This window comes from Amia ocellicauda, chromosome 18 (assembly GCF_036373705.1).
Source record: "Amia ocellicauda isolate fAmiCal2 chromosome 18, fAmiCal2.hap1, whole genome shotgun sequence".
In the NCBI taxonomy this organism is placed as follows: Eukaryota; Metazoa; Chordata; class Actinopteri; order Amiiformes; family Amiidae; genus Amia; species Amia ocellicauda.
The window spans coordinates 15,498,504-15,516,199 of record NC_089867.1 but is presented as its reverse complement, the minus strand read 5'-3'; the positions used below and the strand labels follow the sequence as shown (position 1 = coordinate 15,516,199).

Below are 17,696 nucleotides of genomic sequence, written 5' to 3'. Positions count from 1 at the left end.
ATTTACACATGCATGGCCAATGGTTTAATATTTTTAAAGACAAAAGATTCATTTTCAGAGTTTTCAAATGTGACATAAATCAACTCCAAGAGACAAACTAGGGGGAAAAATATATAATTTGGAGTTACAACAGTGTACAGTCTCACGAAGCATATTCTTGTAAGGATCAGTGTTAATGCTATTACTTGTAAGATGAGCTTAATGTTCAGAGTTACAAGGTGAAACAATAGGCCTCGACTAAACAAATCTTTAAAGCATCTCTGAAGGGAGCTAATGACAGCGGGGCTTGTTCTCTTTGACACTGGGAAACTGATAGCAAGCATTTAAAACTATTAATAGTGTAGCTTATTGATCAGTTGTACAGTGATTCGAGCTCTTAAGCCGGTGGCTGTTTGTAAGTTGCAGGGAGGAGTTTAAGTCTCAGTTCAGCACCACAGACAGCACCCCTTAGACATTGAACTAAGTCAGATAATAGCTTGCTATTAGATATTTGTGTATGTATGTATTTATTTTTTTCTATTAAAAGGTTGCAGAGTTCAAGCTAAGTACACCATTTTAGAGTTGACTAAACACCTTCTGGTACCTAGGAGTACTTACTGTATTTAAATGTGGGCCCGATTAAGCAGTAAATAATGTATTAGTCCAGTGCAAGTCAAAGGGCTTAAAGATACCATTTGTTTTGGATTCAAATGCTGCAGTATCATCACACTCAGCATGACCAGTGCAAACTCTGAACATCATAGTTATATGAACACAACACCTCTTTTAAGTGGAAAATCTAGTGTTATAGGATCCAAAATAAACATTTAAACTACCCATGGGGGACTGAGATTATTACCCTCAATGATTTATGTGACATCTTTATATATTCATGTTGTGCCTTTCTTATGAGCACATTCCAGGTGTACTGAAGACTCCTCAGTGGTAAATGTTTTATGAGCAAAGCCCTGAGTGTGCTTCTGATGACGAGTGGAAAAAAAAAAAACACTATTTCATGGTTAAACAACAACAAAACTACAGCATTATAGCCCAAGTGTCAGGTACGATTTGTATCTCTTAGTAATTGCTTTCCAGTAATTAAAATATCAGTCTCTGGGTAGGAGCCATCCTCATGTTCTATTCATGCAGATTAGCCCATATTTGTGCATGCCTTTGGGAGGGGATTGTCCTTTTATACTCTGATTAAACATTCATGAGCTCGCCGCACAAAAGAAAGTCATATTCAGGTGTTATTTTGGATCTGATTTCCATTTCCTTTCTCGCATAATTCTTCTGAATGTGGTGGCTTTTATTACAGCATGTTTAATATTGCATAATTATTGTGTTTGTGTTTCAGCCGAGCTGTTGCCTGACATGCATCCCCAGATTTCAATGTAAAGGCTTACTTCCCTGATGGACAGAAACAGGACTAGATATTTCTCTCCTGTGTTTAGCCTTTATGTTATTAGTACTATTATTATTATCATTATGTGCCCTGTGCCCCGTCTCCTTGTCCTCTGCTCCTCTGACCATGTCTCTGTGTCTCCTGTAGGAGGCTGGAGTGGCTGGGGACGCTGGGCGGAGTGCAGCACTGACTGCGGAGGAGGAGTGCAGACCCGGAGCCGCACCTGCCAGTCGCCTGCTGAGGAGGCCTTCCTGTGTGAGGGGGTGCTGGAGGAAGGGCGGCCCTGCAACCAGCAGCCATGCATCGGTAAGACAGTCCACCTCAACGCCAGCCCCGTGTCCCGACATTTTCTTTGCTCTATTTGCTTGATGCAGGAATACGCAGAACTTCTGCTCCCACACAAGAACAACGCACGGGCCTTGTCTTAATCTAAAATGACATTTTAATGTGCCTCAAGAATGTGCTTCCCAGTGATTACACACACACTCTTGGGCATCTGAAAAGATCTTAGAAAGACAAATGTTAAAAGTCTTCAGTCTGAGTTCCCCTTTATAGTAACTAGGCATTAGATCTCCATGTGCATCCAGGGCTTTCACTGACACTGAATTGAACACCTTCAAGGCCCAGTAGTTCCTTTAAGACTGCTTACTGAACTCTGCATATCATTGAGTCCATGAATAAAACACACTGTTCGCCCTCCATTCAAACAAAAATGACACTTTATGTTGCCGAGGTTAGCAAGGAAGTGCAGGATGAAGACCAGTTCTTTTTCATGTGCCCGGGACCAAAGATCAGCAAAGACATGATCCATCGACACGTGACATGGCTTCTACAAGTCCAGTTGTGTATGAAATACCGATCACTTAATTTCCAGTCCCAGTATGACATTTGTATTGCCTGGTCGATATATAACTCCTTCTTTACAGTGCCTGTGCTTTAGTATGTGGATGACACAGACCTCAGTTACATCTCTTTTCTTCCAAGCTGTCTTCATCTCCTCCGGCTTTTCCTTCTGTATTCACGTCAGGCGTCGTTATCTCCAGCCTTGTCAGTCAAACAGTTTTTGCTGATCTACATGGGACCCATCTCCACTGCAGTGTGCATCTCAATTCCAGAATCCGCGTGGCACACTCCTTGACAGCCTGTCTGTGACTGTGATTCCTGTCATGTCACCCACCTGCACTGCACTGTATTTCTGTTTTGCTATTGTAACATCTCAATTTGCCGCTGTGATTTTATCATAATATGTACAAAAGCCCCCCACCCCTCCACTGATATCACCATTCACTCACACTGGCACATTCACAGCACAACTAACCAAACCTAGTGCACAGTGACTGGCTGTTTCCAGGTAGACCCTGCAAAGATTTAGCAGTAGTGAATGAGGTAGCTAACCCCAAGGCCTCACCCTGCTACAGGCAAGGTGCGCTACAGCTCCCGAAGCCAGTCCCTCCGCTCCGTGGACAGCCGCAGGAGAGATGAGATCGATGAGCCACGCTACGGACACCTCTCCCCACAGACAGGTAAGCAAAGGGTTAAACTTCTCTCTGTCCCACTGATCCCTCACCTCAGGAGGGCTGAGGAGGGCAGTTATTTATTTAGTTAATTCTATTTCCCCCCCAAAGGCAGAAATGGTTTCTGTTTTTGTTGTGTATTAGGCTATAAAGAAGGGTTGGCCAGCCGTGGTCCTGGAGAGACACAGATTGTTCTGGTTCTTATTTTACTCCAAACCATGAATTACATAATTCATTAAAATACTGGAGTTTATTAGTCAGAATCACTACAAGCTCCATTCACTCATTGGCTAATGGGTTAGAGGGAAACCTGTGAGACTGTGGCTCTTTGGTGACTGGGCTGGCCTTTACTGGACAGGGAGTGCTTGCATGGAGGTTAGGGAGACAGTGTATACAGTGTACCAGCCTTGCCTGGGCATCTGCACCTGCATCTGCACACAATCTCACAGGCAGCACGGGATTTCCCTTGGCACTCAGCTAAAGGGTGTACTTTGCTCTTGTACTGTCTGTGCATGTACACTTCTAATCTCTGTTTTTGTCTGAAATTATGTGAGATAATCAGACTGCCTTTCAGCGGGAGGGACCTGAACGTCTACAATATTCAACATTCCATACAGGGTGGTGCAAGTCTCTTTTCCTCACATTTCAGTATGTTTTCCTTGTTCAATAAGAGTGGAGAGTTTCTCCAGCTTTAGGGCCTCTTTCTGCAGTACTCCCAGCAGGTACTGTTTTGGAGAGCAGTTCACTGTGGCATCAAACGGCTACATGTCAGTGGAGTGGAGGATCACCAATCTGAGCAGTTCCTGAGGAATCTGAAAGGACTGAGGACTTGAATGGGACATCTAGGCATGGGCTGTGATGGATTCAATTGTGAACTGTGGGACTGAGCTGGGGAGTCAAACCAGAACCTGTCTGGATACTATAGAGTGTGGGATTTTATTACCCAATCCCCACAGAGCAGCCTACACCCCTGGGCTATTGTGCCGTTGGAAAGACTCCTGGCCCACCAATCCAGACATCAGCTCTCCATCTGAGGACTTCTCTCACCAAGCAACTGGCCAGGGAGGCACACAAGGGGAACAGGCTTTTAATTGAATATTGTAAAGTATGTTAAGTGACCGGCACATTTCTTGCCTCTTTGAATAAAAAACAAAAAAAAGGAATACAAACAGAAGATGTGAAAACTGATTATATTGATCCAGGAATCTGAAGACCTCTGGCAGTGAGACCAGAGACAAGAGCTCTCCAGTCCTGTGAGTGCAGCCTCTCATCTTCCCTCATGATGGCACGCATTTTAATTATTCACGGAACAGCTTCTTGTAACCATGCACAAAGTTAGCCTCTTGACCACATACACATACAAATATAGATAGAAAGATACTCACAGAAGGATTACATTAGTAGTGAATGAAACCAGACCACAAAATCCTTAAGTGGAGGCTATTCTTAGCTCTCGGGATATTGAGAATGAGAGTTAAAAGGTGTGGATGGCCACAAGCCTCTGTTCCGTCAGTAATACCTCTGTGGGAGGGTCTGTAAGGTCATGTGAGCAACACTAAGACAGAAAGGACAGAGCCCTGGTGCCAGCTGGAGAAAGGGGGGCCTGCTGTGCCTGGGGTTGAGGAGGTCAAGTGTTTCTGAAATCATGTAGTCCAGTCAGGGTTCCTCTGTGCCCCTGCCACCTACGGTCCTCTCCTGACACCCAGCAGGCTTCTCCAGGACAGCTACACAGCCACACTGCTACTCTTCATCTGGACTCATCTTCTTTCTGAATTTTCTCTAGGATTTGAACACATTTCCTGTTGCTGAACTTGGGGGTGGAAATGGAGAATGTAACATGGACAATAATTGTTTTTATTGATTTTATACATGTTTTTTAATTGTATTGTATGTTTTTGGTAGTATCTTAAAAACACATCTAGAACACTGTAGGCACTACATGGAGCTGGGCATCTGTCGTCATTGGGTAGTCCTTAGTATTTTGCTTCTCACAGCAGAGAGTCTGTTACTGTGGCACTGAGGTGAGAATCGGAGATCTTTAATCACTGATACGCTTGACTTATCTAGATAACATCTGTGAAACAGCCAAAAGATCTCTATAGATCGGGAAGGGTTCAAAGGGACTGTGCAGTTTGAATATTTGAATAAAGATGGGAGAAGCAATTCTATTAAACACAAACTAGAAGAAATTTAGGAATTCTTGTAATCTGGTTCACTCATAGTATATCTTTAGCTGAAGGAACTTCAAACGAGATTCAAGGTGGACTTTCATGAGTTTCATACAGGCCAGATTTGTGGAGTGCTTGGGATATTGTTGTCAAATACACACATTGACCAGTCCTAGAATTAGAAGCCTGTAGGTCTTGTAAATTTGCCATTGGCCTCTTGGTAGCCTCTCTGATCAGTATCCTTCTTGCTCAGTCAGGATCTTGGTGGTGCCACTTCCACTTCTTAATTTTTGTACATTCAAGGCCTTTGCTATTTTTTTATACCCATCCCCCTGATCTATGCATTTGTTTGAGTTGTTTTGAAAGCTCCTTGATACTCATGGTTGAGTCTTTGCTTTGAAACACACTTCCCAGCACAGGGAACTTACAGGAACTATTGAATGTATCCTTCAATCATTTGAATCACAATTTATGGAGGCCACATAACTTTGTGTGTGATTTTGATTGCTTACACCTGAGCTAATTTAGTGGGGTGGACAAACTTCAGTAGTTTACTTCGCCTTAGGACAGGTGTTTCTGTGCTTGAAGTTGTAATGTAGCAGCAGTGTTGTTTCCCAGGCTGGTCAGTACAGGGCCGTTGACCCCTGCATGCTAACAGTGTGTGTGCCCGGTTCTCCCTCCCTCCTGCCCCTTCCCTCCTCCTCCCCCTCCTCCCCACAGTGGAGTCGGCAGCGGCGGAGGAGTGGTCCCCCTGGAGCGTGTGCTCCACTACATGTGGCGAGGGCTGGCAGAGCCGCACGCGTTTCTGCGTGTCGTCCTCCTACAGCACGCAGTGCAGCGGGCCCCTGCGTGAGCAGAGACAGTGCAACAACTCCGCCGTCTGTCCAGGTAGGTTGCCACACCTCCCTGCCCCCTCCCCCCCCCCGGTCTCTCCCCTCCTGCTGCCCCCCCACCGTCCACTACCCCCTCCACCCCCACCTCTCGCTTCAGCGGCTTAGCGGTACTTGCCGTTGAACACAGCGTTCAGAGATTTTCACACTTTGACCCCATGTGCAGATGGAGAGAGGGAATGAAAGCGAGATATATTGTCTTCCTCTGAGGTTAACCCATGTGACAAAGGGCTAGTGGTCCTTCTATGTGTTCAGTGCTTGTCTGTCTCTGTATCTCTCTTGCATTCAAATTCTGCCTTAGTCAGCACACAGCTCGGCCCTGTGAACTCTTGTCCTGTGATCCGATAGATTTGGTCGACCTGAGCTGCAGAGCTGAGCGTTTGGATGCATCTAGTGTTGAATTTGTCCAGCTCAGTAATTTAGTGAACACAGAAGGCATAAAAAGCAAGATCTGTGTGCCACTAAAGGACTGAAGCTGTACAATCCTTGGCAGAATGGACTGCATCATTCTCTCCTACTTGGACTATTATCATACAAAATGGTATCAGACACAATGCACGTATACTGAGTGTCTTATTTCATGGACATATAATTGTTTGAGTTGACAGAGTGGATGATAATTGGCACTTACCTTGACTAAAATACCCAGCTACTGCTTGTGTTAGCCATGGTGCGGTCTTATAGGAGGAGTTTACAATAACAACTCCTGTTACTGTGACCAATTAATTCATTTACTTCAGTGTTTCAAAATACCTTGTTGATTAAAGATAATAATGCTGCATGGATGAAAATCTCAAACAAATTGGTTTTGGAATGCCTTAAGCCAAACAGCAGTAAGACATTGCAAAGCAGACTTTTATTTTTGTGTTGAAACTTTTCTTTTTCTGTTTATTTGTTTTATAACATGGATCTTTTACATGCCTATGTATTAATATTGTTTCTGTTGAATTGTTTAACACTGCATGATTGAAAAGTGAATGTATTTTTCAGTAACGCACTGGAAAAATATTCCAATTTCTTGTGACTGAAGTTTCTGATTGTGGATTGTATGCATGTTGTAAAAAGCTTTAGTGACTCAGTCTGGTAACAGGAGAAAGGATCTTAATGGTAGCCTATGTTGTGTACCAAGTCCCCGGTAGTGAAATGTGAAATAATAATGACTGCAATTTGGTGAGTAACATAAGTTACTTGAATAAGGCACTCTGACTAATCTGGACTAAAATGGACAACTCTGATATTGGTAAAGATGCGCCAAGCACTGGAACACTTGACCTTTAATCAGATCCTGATTTAATGGATCTTCATGCAAGCAAACAGACATGTAAAGAGCTCTCTACACAGGGCCTGGCCAGAGAGGGGCCCAGTTGGGGTCAGACTCCCTAAAAAGGCAAAACAACTAATCAGCCTGAAACTTTGGGAAAGTGCTGCCTTTGTTTTTCTTGTATTTACAGTAGATATGAATCTCATGATGCTGTACTGTTGTGCGGTGTGTAGGGTGCACTATGAGTCTTTCTCCTCTATAAATCACACCCCAGCCGCTCTGATTGCAGTGCACGGTGCCTGGGACGAGTGGTCACCATGGAGCCTCTGCTCGTCGACGTGCGGCCGCGGACAACGGGAGCGAATGCGGACCTGCAAACCCCCCCAGTTCGGCGGCAACCCCTGCGACGGCCCCGAGAAACAGACCAAGTTCTGCAACATCGCCCTGTGTCCAGGTACGCCCTCCACACCCACACTCTGGCTCTGTCCTCTATCACTTCAACGATGACTTTTTTAGAGTGTATTTGTTTTTGCTCATTTTCATGAAACAAACAAATAAAGTCTGAGTACAGTCTTTTTACCTAGGCTGTATTTTACCCTTGAGCAATAAAACTGTCTAAATGATGCAAGATGCCTGTCTGCTCCCCCTATATGTAGGACATCTCTTCATTCGTGTTTCTCCCTCACTCACTCTCTGTATGTTTCTCCATCTGCTGTTGATTCTGTCCTTTATCTGTAGCTTTTCTTGTTAAATCAAAGTCTTTAACGGCCTGATTACAGGAGTGATTTCGTGGCAATGCAAGAAATGAATAAAAGACTGTTAATTGAAGCATTAGAAGTTAAGGTGACTACCCATGCCTTCAAGTTCTACACCCCCCCCCCATTTGTCAGTGGACCAAAAAACATGCATACAGATTCTCTCCCCTCTCATATGATTTCAAGCACTTTTTAATGAGGAATTAAATTGCATGTACTCAAGGGCCTTCCAATTAGTCTGGCAGTGTTTTTGTTTTCTTTCCACTTTGGCAACGCATACAAGCACCTTACTGTTCCCTCATGATTAAACTGGCTAAGATCTTCACAGCGCCTTAGCAATTTCAAAAGAAAAAAGTAAAGAAAGAAAAATGGGAAAGAGAAAGAAATATGATGTAAAAGGTTGATTCTAGCATCAGGTGGCCGGTCTGCAGGGACAGTCAGTAGCCCTAAAATGAGAAAGGGAAAATGTTGATGAAAGCAGTCTCAGACTGGGAATAGGAGGATGAACACAATTAAAGCATTCAAGCTAACCCTATGGGACCAATGGTGGCTGCAGTTAGATCATTAGGGTGGAAACAAATTAAATAAGGGAATTTGGCCCATCATACAGCTATTTCCAAACTAGAAGCAGCTTGCTTCTATAAAGTAGCTGGGAAGTTTGCTCCAGCCCTCGGCGACTTTCTGTGTGTTGAAGTGTCTCTGTGTGTTGAAGTGGCTTTTGTCCAAGTTGCATTGCTTCTCTAACCTGTTCCTCTGTCCTTCTGCAGTGGATGGAAACTGGAACGAGTGGTCCAGCTGGAGTTCTTGTTCATCATCTTGCTCCAATGGCACCATGCAACGTACACGTGAATGCAACGGCCCATCATATGGTGGCTCTGAGTGCAGGGGAGACTGGCTGGAGACACGCCACTGCTTCCTCAGGGAGTGCCCAGGTAGGTCCTGCTGCCTCCCCCATTGGTTGGACATCTAGCCAGAACTTGGTGTCTGTATGCCTGTCCAGTTGTCTTGTGTTTTGCTTCATTACATTTGGCAATGTCTCCTGTTTGAGTTAAGAATCAGCAAAGGAGATTTTAATATATATCAGATTTTCATAGAAAGATTGACACTAATTATGTATGATACTTTGATTTTATGAAAATAGTGTTCTTTGAACCTACCAGGTTCACCATTCTGTACAGGGAAAGCTAAAGAGAGGGCAAGCTCCTAGTGTGTCAGTGTGCCAGTGTGTCAGTCTCAGACCCCTGCTGTTTGTTGATACCCTGCAGTGGATGGAAAATGGCAACCATGGAGCCAGTGGGGCAGCTGTTCAAAGACATGCAGTGGAGGCAGCCAGCAAAGACAGAGGATCTGCTATGGGCCATTCTTTGGGGGTGATCAGTGCCCAGGAGACCAGGAGGAGGTGCGCCGCTGCAATGAGAAGAGATGCCCAGGTCAGTAAGAGCAAGGAGACAACTCCCAAATACTGCCAGCTGCAGTCAGTAACAGCCTCTTGATGTACTGCCTGAGCCTTCACAGAAAATGACAGACAGCTATTGAAGTGAAAAGTGAAGACTGTATTTCAGATCTGAGGATTGAGGAGTTCTGTCTGTCAGGGTTGTTGGGATAAAGGGAAGTGCCTGTTGTGGGGTGTGTGGGTGGTGTGGGGCATCATTCTGCCCAGGGATGGTTGATGTGCGGTGCATGGTGTGTATGAGGCAGCCCTTGGACATTAATTTCTTCCTGGGAGAGAGCTGTGATGGACTGTCTATGTGGATCTGATACCATGTGAATTACAAATACAAGGCTCCAGTATGGCCATGTTTTTGCAGTGTGTTGCATTATTCTTCTTGGATTTGACTACACTAACTGTCCTATCCTGTCCTATGCTGTCGTACGCTGCCACAGAGCCCCATGAGATCTGTGAAGAGGAGAACTATGACAAAGTGGTTTGGAAGAAGACCCCTGCAGGCGAGACAGCCGCAGTCCGCTGCCCGGCCACTGCCACAGGTAAGAGTTCGCAGACACTCAGAATGGTGCCCATATTGCCGCTATCCATTACAACTCCCAGTCTCCTCATGGTAGCATACACTCATCACAACAAGTCCAATCATGGCCCGTGCCCGAACCTCCCTTTGACCCCTTTCCCAACCATGCTGTTCAACAAACTATGTGAAGTGGTTTATAACCTTTACAATGATATATACCAGCTATAATACGTATGGTTTGTTGACAAGCACGCTCAAACCATGAAATAAATTGTCCCTGTCCTTCATCAGTGAAGCTGACCTCTTTGCTCTATAATGTGTTGAATGCACTGGTAATAATGTGGGCCCCTGTGCTGCTCCAGGGCTGATCCTGCGCCGCTGCACGCTGGACGAGGAAGGTATTGCCTACTGGGAGTCTCCCACCTACATGAAGTGTGTCTCCAATGATTATCGGCACATCCAGATGATGGTGAGCTGTGCTTTTGTGTTTGCCAGGGTTCAGGAGAGAAAGGGGTTTCTTACAAACATAGTATAGTCATAAAACCACTACAGGGGAAAAAAGGAGGGTCTCACTCCGTGCTCCCATGCTGCAGTAGGAACACAAATAACAATACACAGAGTATTTACACACCTTATCTATTGTTCAAAGGCAGTTTCACCCTTGCTTTACATTGCTTTCTAGTGCCTATCACATTTTACCCACTTAAGTTTCACTTGCAAACCACCTAAGGACTGTTTATGTCATATATTATATTTGCTTATCATCTGGAGCGCAGTAAATATTCAAACATGCAAACTGAAACCCATTGCTTGATTTAATCACAATAGCTAATTACACTGTTTTGCAAAATAAATAATAATTTTAATGTTTTCATTGGCCATTCAAAATATATTATAGTATATTAGTATATATATATATTTAATCGATGATGTTTAATAATAACAATGTTGATAATAATACCTCCCTCACACACAGACACGAGACCATCTTGCAAAAGCGCAGCGGGGAATGGTGGGAGACGGGGTATCGGAGGTCATCACCAAGCTGATGAAGACGTCTCAGGATGGGACAAGCTACAGTGGGGATGTCCTGGCAATCCTGGACGTGCTGAAGAACATGACAGAGATCTTCAGGAGAGCCTACTATAGCCCCAACACCGTGGACATGCAGGTCAGTGTCTTGTCTTTTTGTCTCTGCGGGTCCATCTCTCTGTGCCTTCCTGCCTATGTCTACATCTCTCTCTTTCACTCTTCATCTCTGTTACACCCTGCAAACACATCTATGCACTTCAATAGTTTATCTGTCAGCATTCCCTGTCCACCTGCAGCTGAAGCTGAGGTTTTGATTATCACCCAGTGATCCAAAATTAATTACTTTTCATAACTGGTAACTTGTATCATGTTAGGATGAACAGCAAAGTGAGCAGAACATGGAATAACTTAAAACTGTCCTGTATTAGTTTACTGGTCATTAACCAGAACTCTTTTTAATGGTGGACTTCTGGAAACTCATTACCCAGCTACAGATGAAATACTTCAAAAAGTATTACGGCTGACAACAGCAGTAACACAGGCATCAATTTACAAAGCACTGTAATTAGACTTTCATCTAAAAACAAAATCTCTGTTCTGAACTGCATGATCAACCTCGCTTTATTGATTTGCAGAACTTTGTCCAGACTGTGAGCAACTTGCTGTCGGAGGAGAACAGGGAGAGGTGGGAGGAGGCCCAGCTGGTGAGTGCTTTACTGTGTCTTCCTGTGCATCCAAGTGTCTGTCTGCATGTGCGTCAGAATAATTTGCGCTGGTAAAAATGGCATTTCGACTTGCTAGTGAGAACTGGGCGGCTGTGAAGCAGAAGGAGATTTGTAAACGTTCAGGGTTCCCTATCTTGGCACTGACAATCATTTAGTGACGGACAAATCATGATTCCTGGTTCAAAACCATCGAGAGACCACACCGCCCCAGATATCAGGATTCTTAAGGGTGCAGAAGTGTGATGAGAGTCATTAGTAGTGTGTTGCTGCCCCCAACATTTTCTAAAGACCTTTCCTTACTTGGTCTTCTTCTTCCACCCTAATCCTGAAACAGACCACTACGTGCTATGTGGCCACATGGCAGTGGGCTGCTTACAAACATGCAGAAGCTTGGTCAGAGGTGTGAGTGCAAAGCAGAAAGGCAACGGCAGCATTGGAGTGTGAAGGTTCACGCAGACCGCCTTTGTAGTCTCACATTGCAACGCAGTGCAGCTTCCAGGAACCAAACAAACAGCCCCCATCTCAGCACCCTAATGACTCAGCCGCCTCATTAGAGTGATGGACACAAAGGGAAAATGATAAAACAACGCCCAAGTTACTGGGTTATGAAGCTGGTCCAGAACTCAAAGCACTCGCGGGACCCTTCTAGAAGTTTACTTTCAGAGCCAAATCATTCCTCCTTATTACAACATCCTAGGAATTAAACCGAAAAGGTATCATACACTCTCAACCAGTTTGTGGCTCCTTGCCTCTGGGCCACCAGCAGGTCCTAGGCTGGGAAGAGCTTTACTTCTGAGGTTTCATGGTTGTCTGTTTTTTTCCAGATGGGCCCCAATGTCAAGGAGCTGTTCCGCTTGGTAGAAGATTTTATTGATGTCATTGGCTTCCGCATGAAGGACTTTCGAGATTCGTACCAGGTCACGGAGAATCTTGGTAAGTGTCAGCCTCTGCGCCCGTGACTGATCCAGCACACTACACATCAAGGCACCACCATGTCAAGGACTGTCCTCCAGAGAGTGCCTACTAACTGTCATCTGGTCTCTAGTGGTCCTGCCGCCGATCACAGCTTATAAGAATACAACATGGCAGTGCTTGTATTGTAAAGAATACAACAATCCAAATGCACGTGCTGGCAGATTATCCATTTCTTGACCTCACATGCCAGATGCATTATGTTCTTTAGCAGCACAGCACATTCAGATGGTCTGAACCTGCCAGAGCTCATTACGGGACCGCTTCCTCTTGTTTGTCCTAATTAATTTCTACAGTGAAATTAGTTCCTGGAGGCCAAAGCATTAACAAGATGATAGTGGAGGATGTTTGTGTTTGGCTGGGAGTGTGAGCAGTGTTCGATAGGGTATAGATCGTCTCCAGCACGTCGTGTCTTAGGGTTTGTGTGAGATAAGCAGGTTGAGGAAGGGGAGGCAGATGCCACCTAGTCGCACAATTGCGTGATTTCCAGGTGTGCTGTGTAGCTGTGTGTTATTTTCTTCTTGTGATTAGTGCAGCTCATTTAGAGATTTATACGTCTGTTTTGAAATCAGAGCTCAGACATCATCTTTGTGTCTCACTTAAGGCCCTGTTCTGACAGTGTTCATGTGTGTGCAGAAGGAGTCTCTGTGATTGGCTGTTTCTGACCAGACTTTCCTAGTCCCGGTCTTCTCAGGACAGCTGGGATCAGGCCAGGGTTGCTCAACACAGACCATGCCACACACACCAGGAAACTGGGTTCCACATGGCTTGTTAGGAAAGAAACCTCCTCCAGCACAGATGCCCCAAATACCAACTTTTTTTTGGGGGGGTGAGGGGGGAGAAGAGTGAAAGAGCAGTTAGGATATTTTTCTGTGAGATGCTTGCTGCACTTTACTTAATGTGTGTTTTACTCTAGGTCTGTATAGTTATATTATACTGTTCAAAATGCTGTGAGTTTACACTTACCCTGAATAAGGTGATAGCGAGGAAAGCATGATTGATTGATTCAGTGATTTTTTTTTATTGCAGACAGCAAGATTACAGTTGTAATGGCATTAGACATGAAGTGGTTGTTTTTATGTGGGGGATGTTTAATTCTCTGAGAGTAAGGAACATTCAATATATAATAGTATTATAGAACAGAGTAAGAGAGACAAAACCTTTAAGGCAAGACTTACATGGAAACAAATAGGCTATTAATTTATTATTTCTAGAAACAGTGCCATTCTTTCTTGAACCATATTGGATTTGTATTTGTTTTACATGTTTGGTTCTTCTAACTGCACCATTTCATTAACAATGTTTAATACACAATTGTTCCACTGTTCTGCTGCTTGGTGAGGATTTAATTTAAATGTGTCATTGTCTAAATCCTGGCTGCAGCAATACTGTGATGGGGAATTTGATTTTAATGCAATTCACATTGAGGATTCAGAGTTCTTGTTCATCCACACGGGTACTACAGGGAAATGTCATTTCTGAGGTTTATCATGGGAAACATTTCACCTTAATCGGTTCCTGAAGCAAAATCATTTTCTCTGTGACAAATTGCATTGTCTTCTTTTCTTATTCCTAACAAAATATGTTTTTCAACTCTGGCCACTGTTAAAGAAGTGAAGTCATTGTAGTGTAGGGGATGTTTTAGTAGTTGGCATTCATTGAATTTTACTATTACTGCTACATTTTCATATCACTTGAATGGCCCAATTTTCCTTGTGGGCAAACTAAGGGCAATTTGCCCTGTAATGAAGTTATGAATATGGAGTGGGCAGTTTGCCTGCAGTCTAGCCAAAGGAAAACACGAACCAAAGTGTTTATTTCATCTTTACTCCACATTTCTGTCCAGGATTAAATAGCAGGATCATCTAGACTATCACATAAAATATTCTTTCTGTACAAACAAAGTCAAATATCGACAGCTGAAAGTAGTTTAGTGGCTGTAGCTAGAAGACAATGCATATGATAATTATCACTGGTTAGATCCCTACTGAGTCAGTGTTAATTTTTCACTTTTGTTTTACCTAACATTTAGTTTCAGTAGAATGCTGTACATCTGGGTGTTTCATATCGTAATGAAAGATGCAGACCTGTTGAGGGTAAAGCCTAGACCGAACAATGAAAGGCTATTTCGTCTACTATCTGTAGACAACATCTAGTCAACAGCATGATGCACAAAAGCCCTTATCGCTCCCACAGCTCTTTCACTGTGAAAGCTATAAAGGGCAAATTTGTTAAGCGCAGGGGCTGGAGAATGAAAAGCAGACTTTAAAATGCACACAATAAACAGCACTGTAACCTATTTAGAAATATCTGAAGACAGAAACTAGCTTGTGAATTGGCACCTGTACCATATCAATAGATTAGTTCGATTTGATAATTTCCTACCACTGAGAACATGTGCTCAGTGGAGATGTTGCTGTGTGCTATAGCTTGCATGACGCAGAGAGTAGTGCAACGCTCTCGACTCCGCGGTGTTCTGTCTTCCCCCGAGCACGTGGAGTGAGGGGGAGGCGGACAGGGAGAGTGCTGTGGCGTTTCAGCTAAGGTGGTAAACAGTCGATGCTCCATCTCACCCATGAAGATTACCTTTAGGGTGAAACCACTTTCTGAATGATAACAGTGAAACCCACACAGCAGTCCCCTCCTCTTCAGATCACTGCCCACTCCGTGCCCGCTGCAGGCTGGGGGTGCACTGGAAAAACAGGCGGCTGGGGAGAAGCAGAACCTTCACTACACCGGAGACACTTTCACAGCAGAGAGAAATCAATTATATAAGCTGCATGTCCAATTCTGTTTGAACACTTGTACTCCTTCAACTTGGTCTTGCACTTCAGCTCTGTTGGTTTGAGTTCTCCCGTTTTAGAGAAGTTGCCGGAAGAGGGGTAGGTCTGACTAGAGTGCCTTACCAGCACTGAACAGCTCAGACATCAGAGGCTCATTAAATAAAACAGAACGAGAAAAAGAACCTACCGGGGCAGATGCCAGGCAGGTTGGATGGCCCTGCTGTCGGTGGGACATTGCTATTCTGCGGGTGGCACGCTGAGGGACCTTGGCATCATTGTGCGGCTCTCAATGAATACTGGGGCTGGTTGTTTGAGGTTGCCATGGTGAAAGAGTATATGCAGCCCCATTCACTTCCCCATCCCCCCCCCTCTGTTCCCTCTCAGTGCTCAGCATCCACAAGAGGCCGGTCAGAGGAGCCACAGACATCAACTTTCCCATGAAGGGCTGGCGGGGAATGGTGGAGTGGGCGCGCAGTGCCGAGGACAAGGTCACCATCTCCAGGAATGCTCTGTCCATGGGCAAGCCAGGTAAGAGGAGACATCAGACACCAAGGATGTAGAATAAATCAATGCATCTGTAGTGCTTCTAAGGGCACAAATAGCGAAACAAAGAGACATAACAAGTGAATAAACAATGTCCTCCCCCGCAATCATTAAAAACTCGATTGTAGATTTGTAATCCCCTGAATTCCTTAAACACAATTAAATCTGAGAGAGAGAACAAGAGGGAGGGAGAGAGGGCAATGGAGAAAGTTAGTGTGCTGGGAGAGTCGTGCGTTTGAAAGTCACTGTAAGTCACCTCTGCCGTTATCAGTCAAACTCCCCTCCAGTCCTCAGCCCGCTTCCTCTGACGCCCCACTGCGTCACACACGCCTCTAGTCTGTGGCAAACACGCCTGGCCTGTTTCTGCGCCCGATGCTCCCTCCTTCTCTCCGGCTGGCTGTGAGTTTCTCAGTCAGACCTCTCACCAGTAATGAAAGCCTCCGTTCAGAGCAGTGTGAAGGACTGTGGGAGAGGCTGGCTTCATCAACACCTGGCAGACGGCTGGCCCTTGTTAGGAGGATTTTGGACATCACTGCTCCCAGAATAAACCTTGCACTCTCAGGGGAAATTATTTCCAAGCTTTTCCAACCCAAAAACAACATCAACTAAACTCTAAAAGGTTATTTTGTTCTCCCAGACTCTAAGGGCAAAAAATAAAATAGTATTAATCTTCTTTTTGTGGGACTGATAAACTATATATTATATCACTAACCCCATTCTCACTTCCACTCTTTGTGCCAGGCTATCTCTTCCACCTTTCCCCACCCAGCCTTTGTATTTATCTGTTGTCTGGATGCATGTACACCATGAAGGAGCATATTCTACAGAGACGCGCTTTCTTTCCAGAGCCTAGACCCATATGGAAAATTATTCTTCATGGTGTATTTCAGATTACGATACAATAAAATAACGCCCTTCCACTGAAGCGAAATCCATTGTGAATTTACCGTATAGACAAAAAAGCAGACATTGGGGCAAGATGCAATCTATCTATATATACATACATACATACATACATATATAAATAGATGTTTGTGTGTGTTTCAATACTCCTTGGAGATACGATAAAACCATGTTCTGCAGAGAAGCTGTGTTGGATGCTATTGTGTGGGTTGGAGAGATGCCCTACACGAGGTGGAGAGAAACTGTAAATAATAAGAATATGAATAATAATATGAATACTAATGAATAGTTTCATCACACTGCATTATTCTGCAGACTGGATGATATGTATGCTGGACTCTATCTGGTTTTCTCATACCATCCATACAGCAACACTCCCCCCCTCTCCTCTTTTCCTCCCCTGCCGTAGCCCGATTCCTGGGAGAGCTTAGCTGTATGCCTGAGGGCACGGCTGCGGTCTACTCCTTTCACACACATCATGTTTTAGATCTCTGTTTTGAATGCTACACATAATCGCAGTCAAGCTCATGTATCTATTTTAATCTAGTTTCATATTTATTCTGCTCTCCTGGAAGAGTGCAAGCAGCTCTACCTGTATTCACCGCCCGAGCTCCAGACTCCGTGTTATCATCAGTAGCTCCATATCCTCTCTGATCCCCTGGGTTCAGACCCCCTGGCTGCGGCTGGAGATTCTGTGAAATGTTGATATTGTGGATCTCATGGGTAACTGGAGTCAGAAGTGCATTTCACTGGCCTGTCAGCAAAGAGTAATAAACTCATAGATCATTTCTAAAGGAATTCT

General features: G+C 44.4%; 1 protein-coding gene across 2 annotated transcripts in view; it reads left to right on the top strand.

Moving 5' to 3' along the window:
* Positions 1–11,611: 11,611 nt before the first annotated feature.
* Positions 11,612–17,696, top strand: part of adgrb1a (adhesion G protein-coupled receptor B1a) — a 46,434-nt gene continuing 40,349 nt past the window's right edge. For both annotated transcript variants that reach the window (XM_066691029.1, XM_066691028.1), the window contains exons 1-3: positions 11,612–11,672; positions 12,518–12,626; positions 15,833–15,976. In XM_066691029.1, coding sequence (XP_066547126.1) covers positions 12,518–12,626; positions 15,833–15,976 — 253 coding nt within the window. In that variant the 5' untranslated portion in view covers positions 11,612–11,672. The remainder of the gene's footprint in view (positions 11,673–12,517; positions 12,627–15,832; positions 15,977–17,696) is intronic.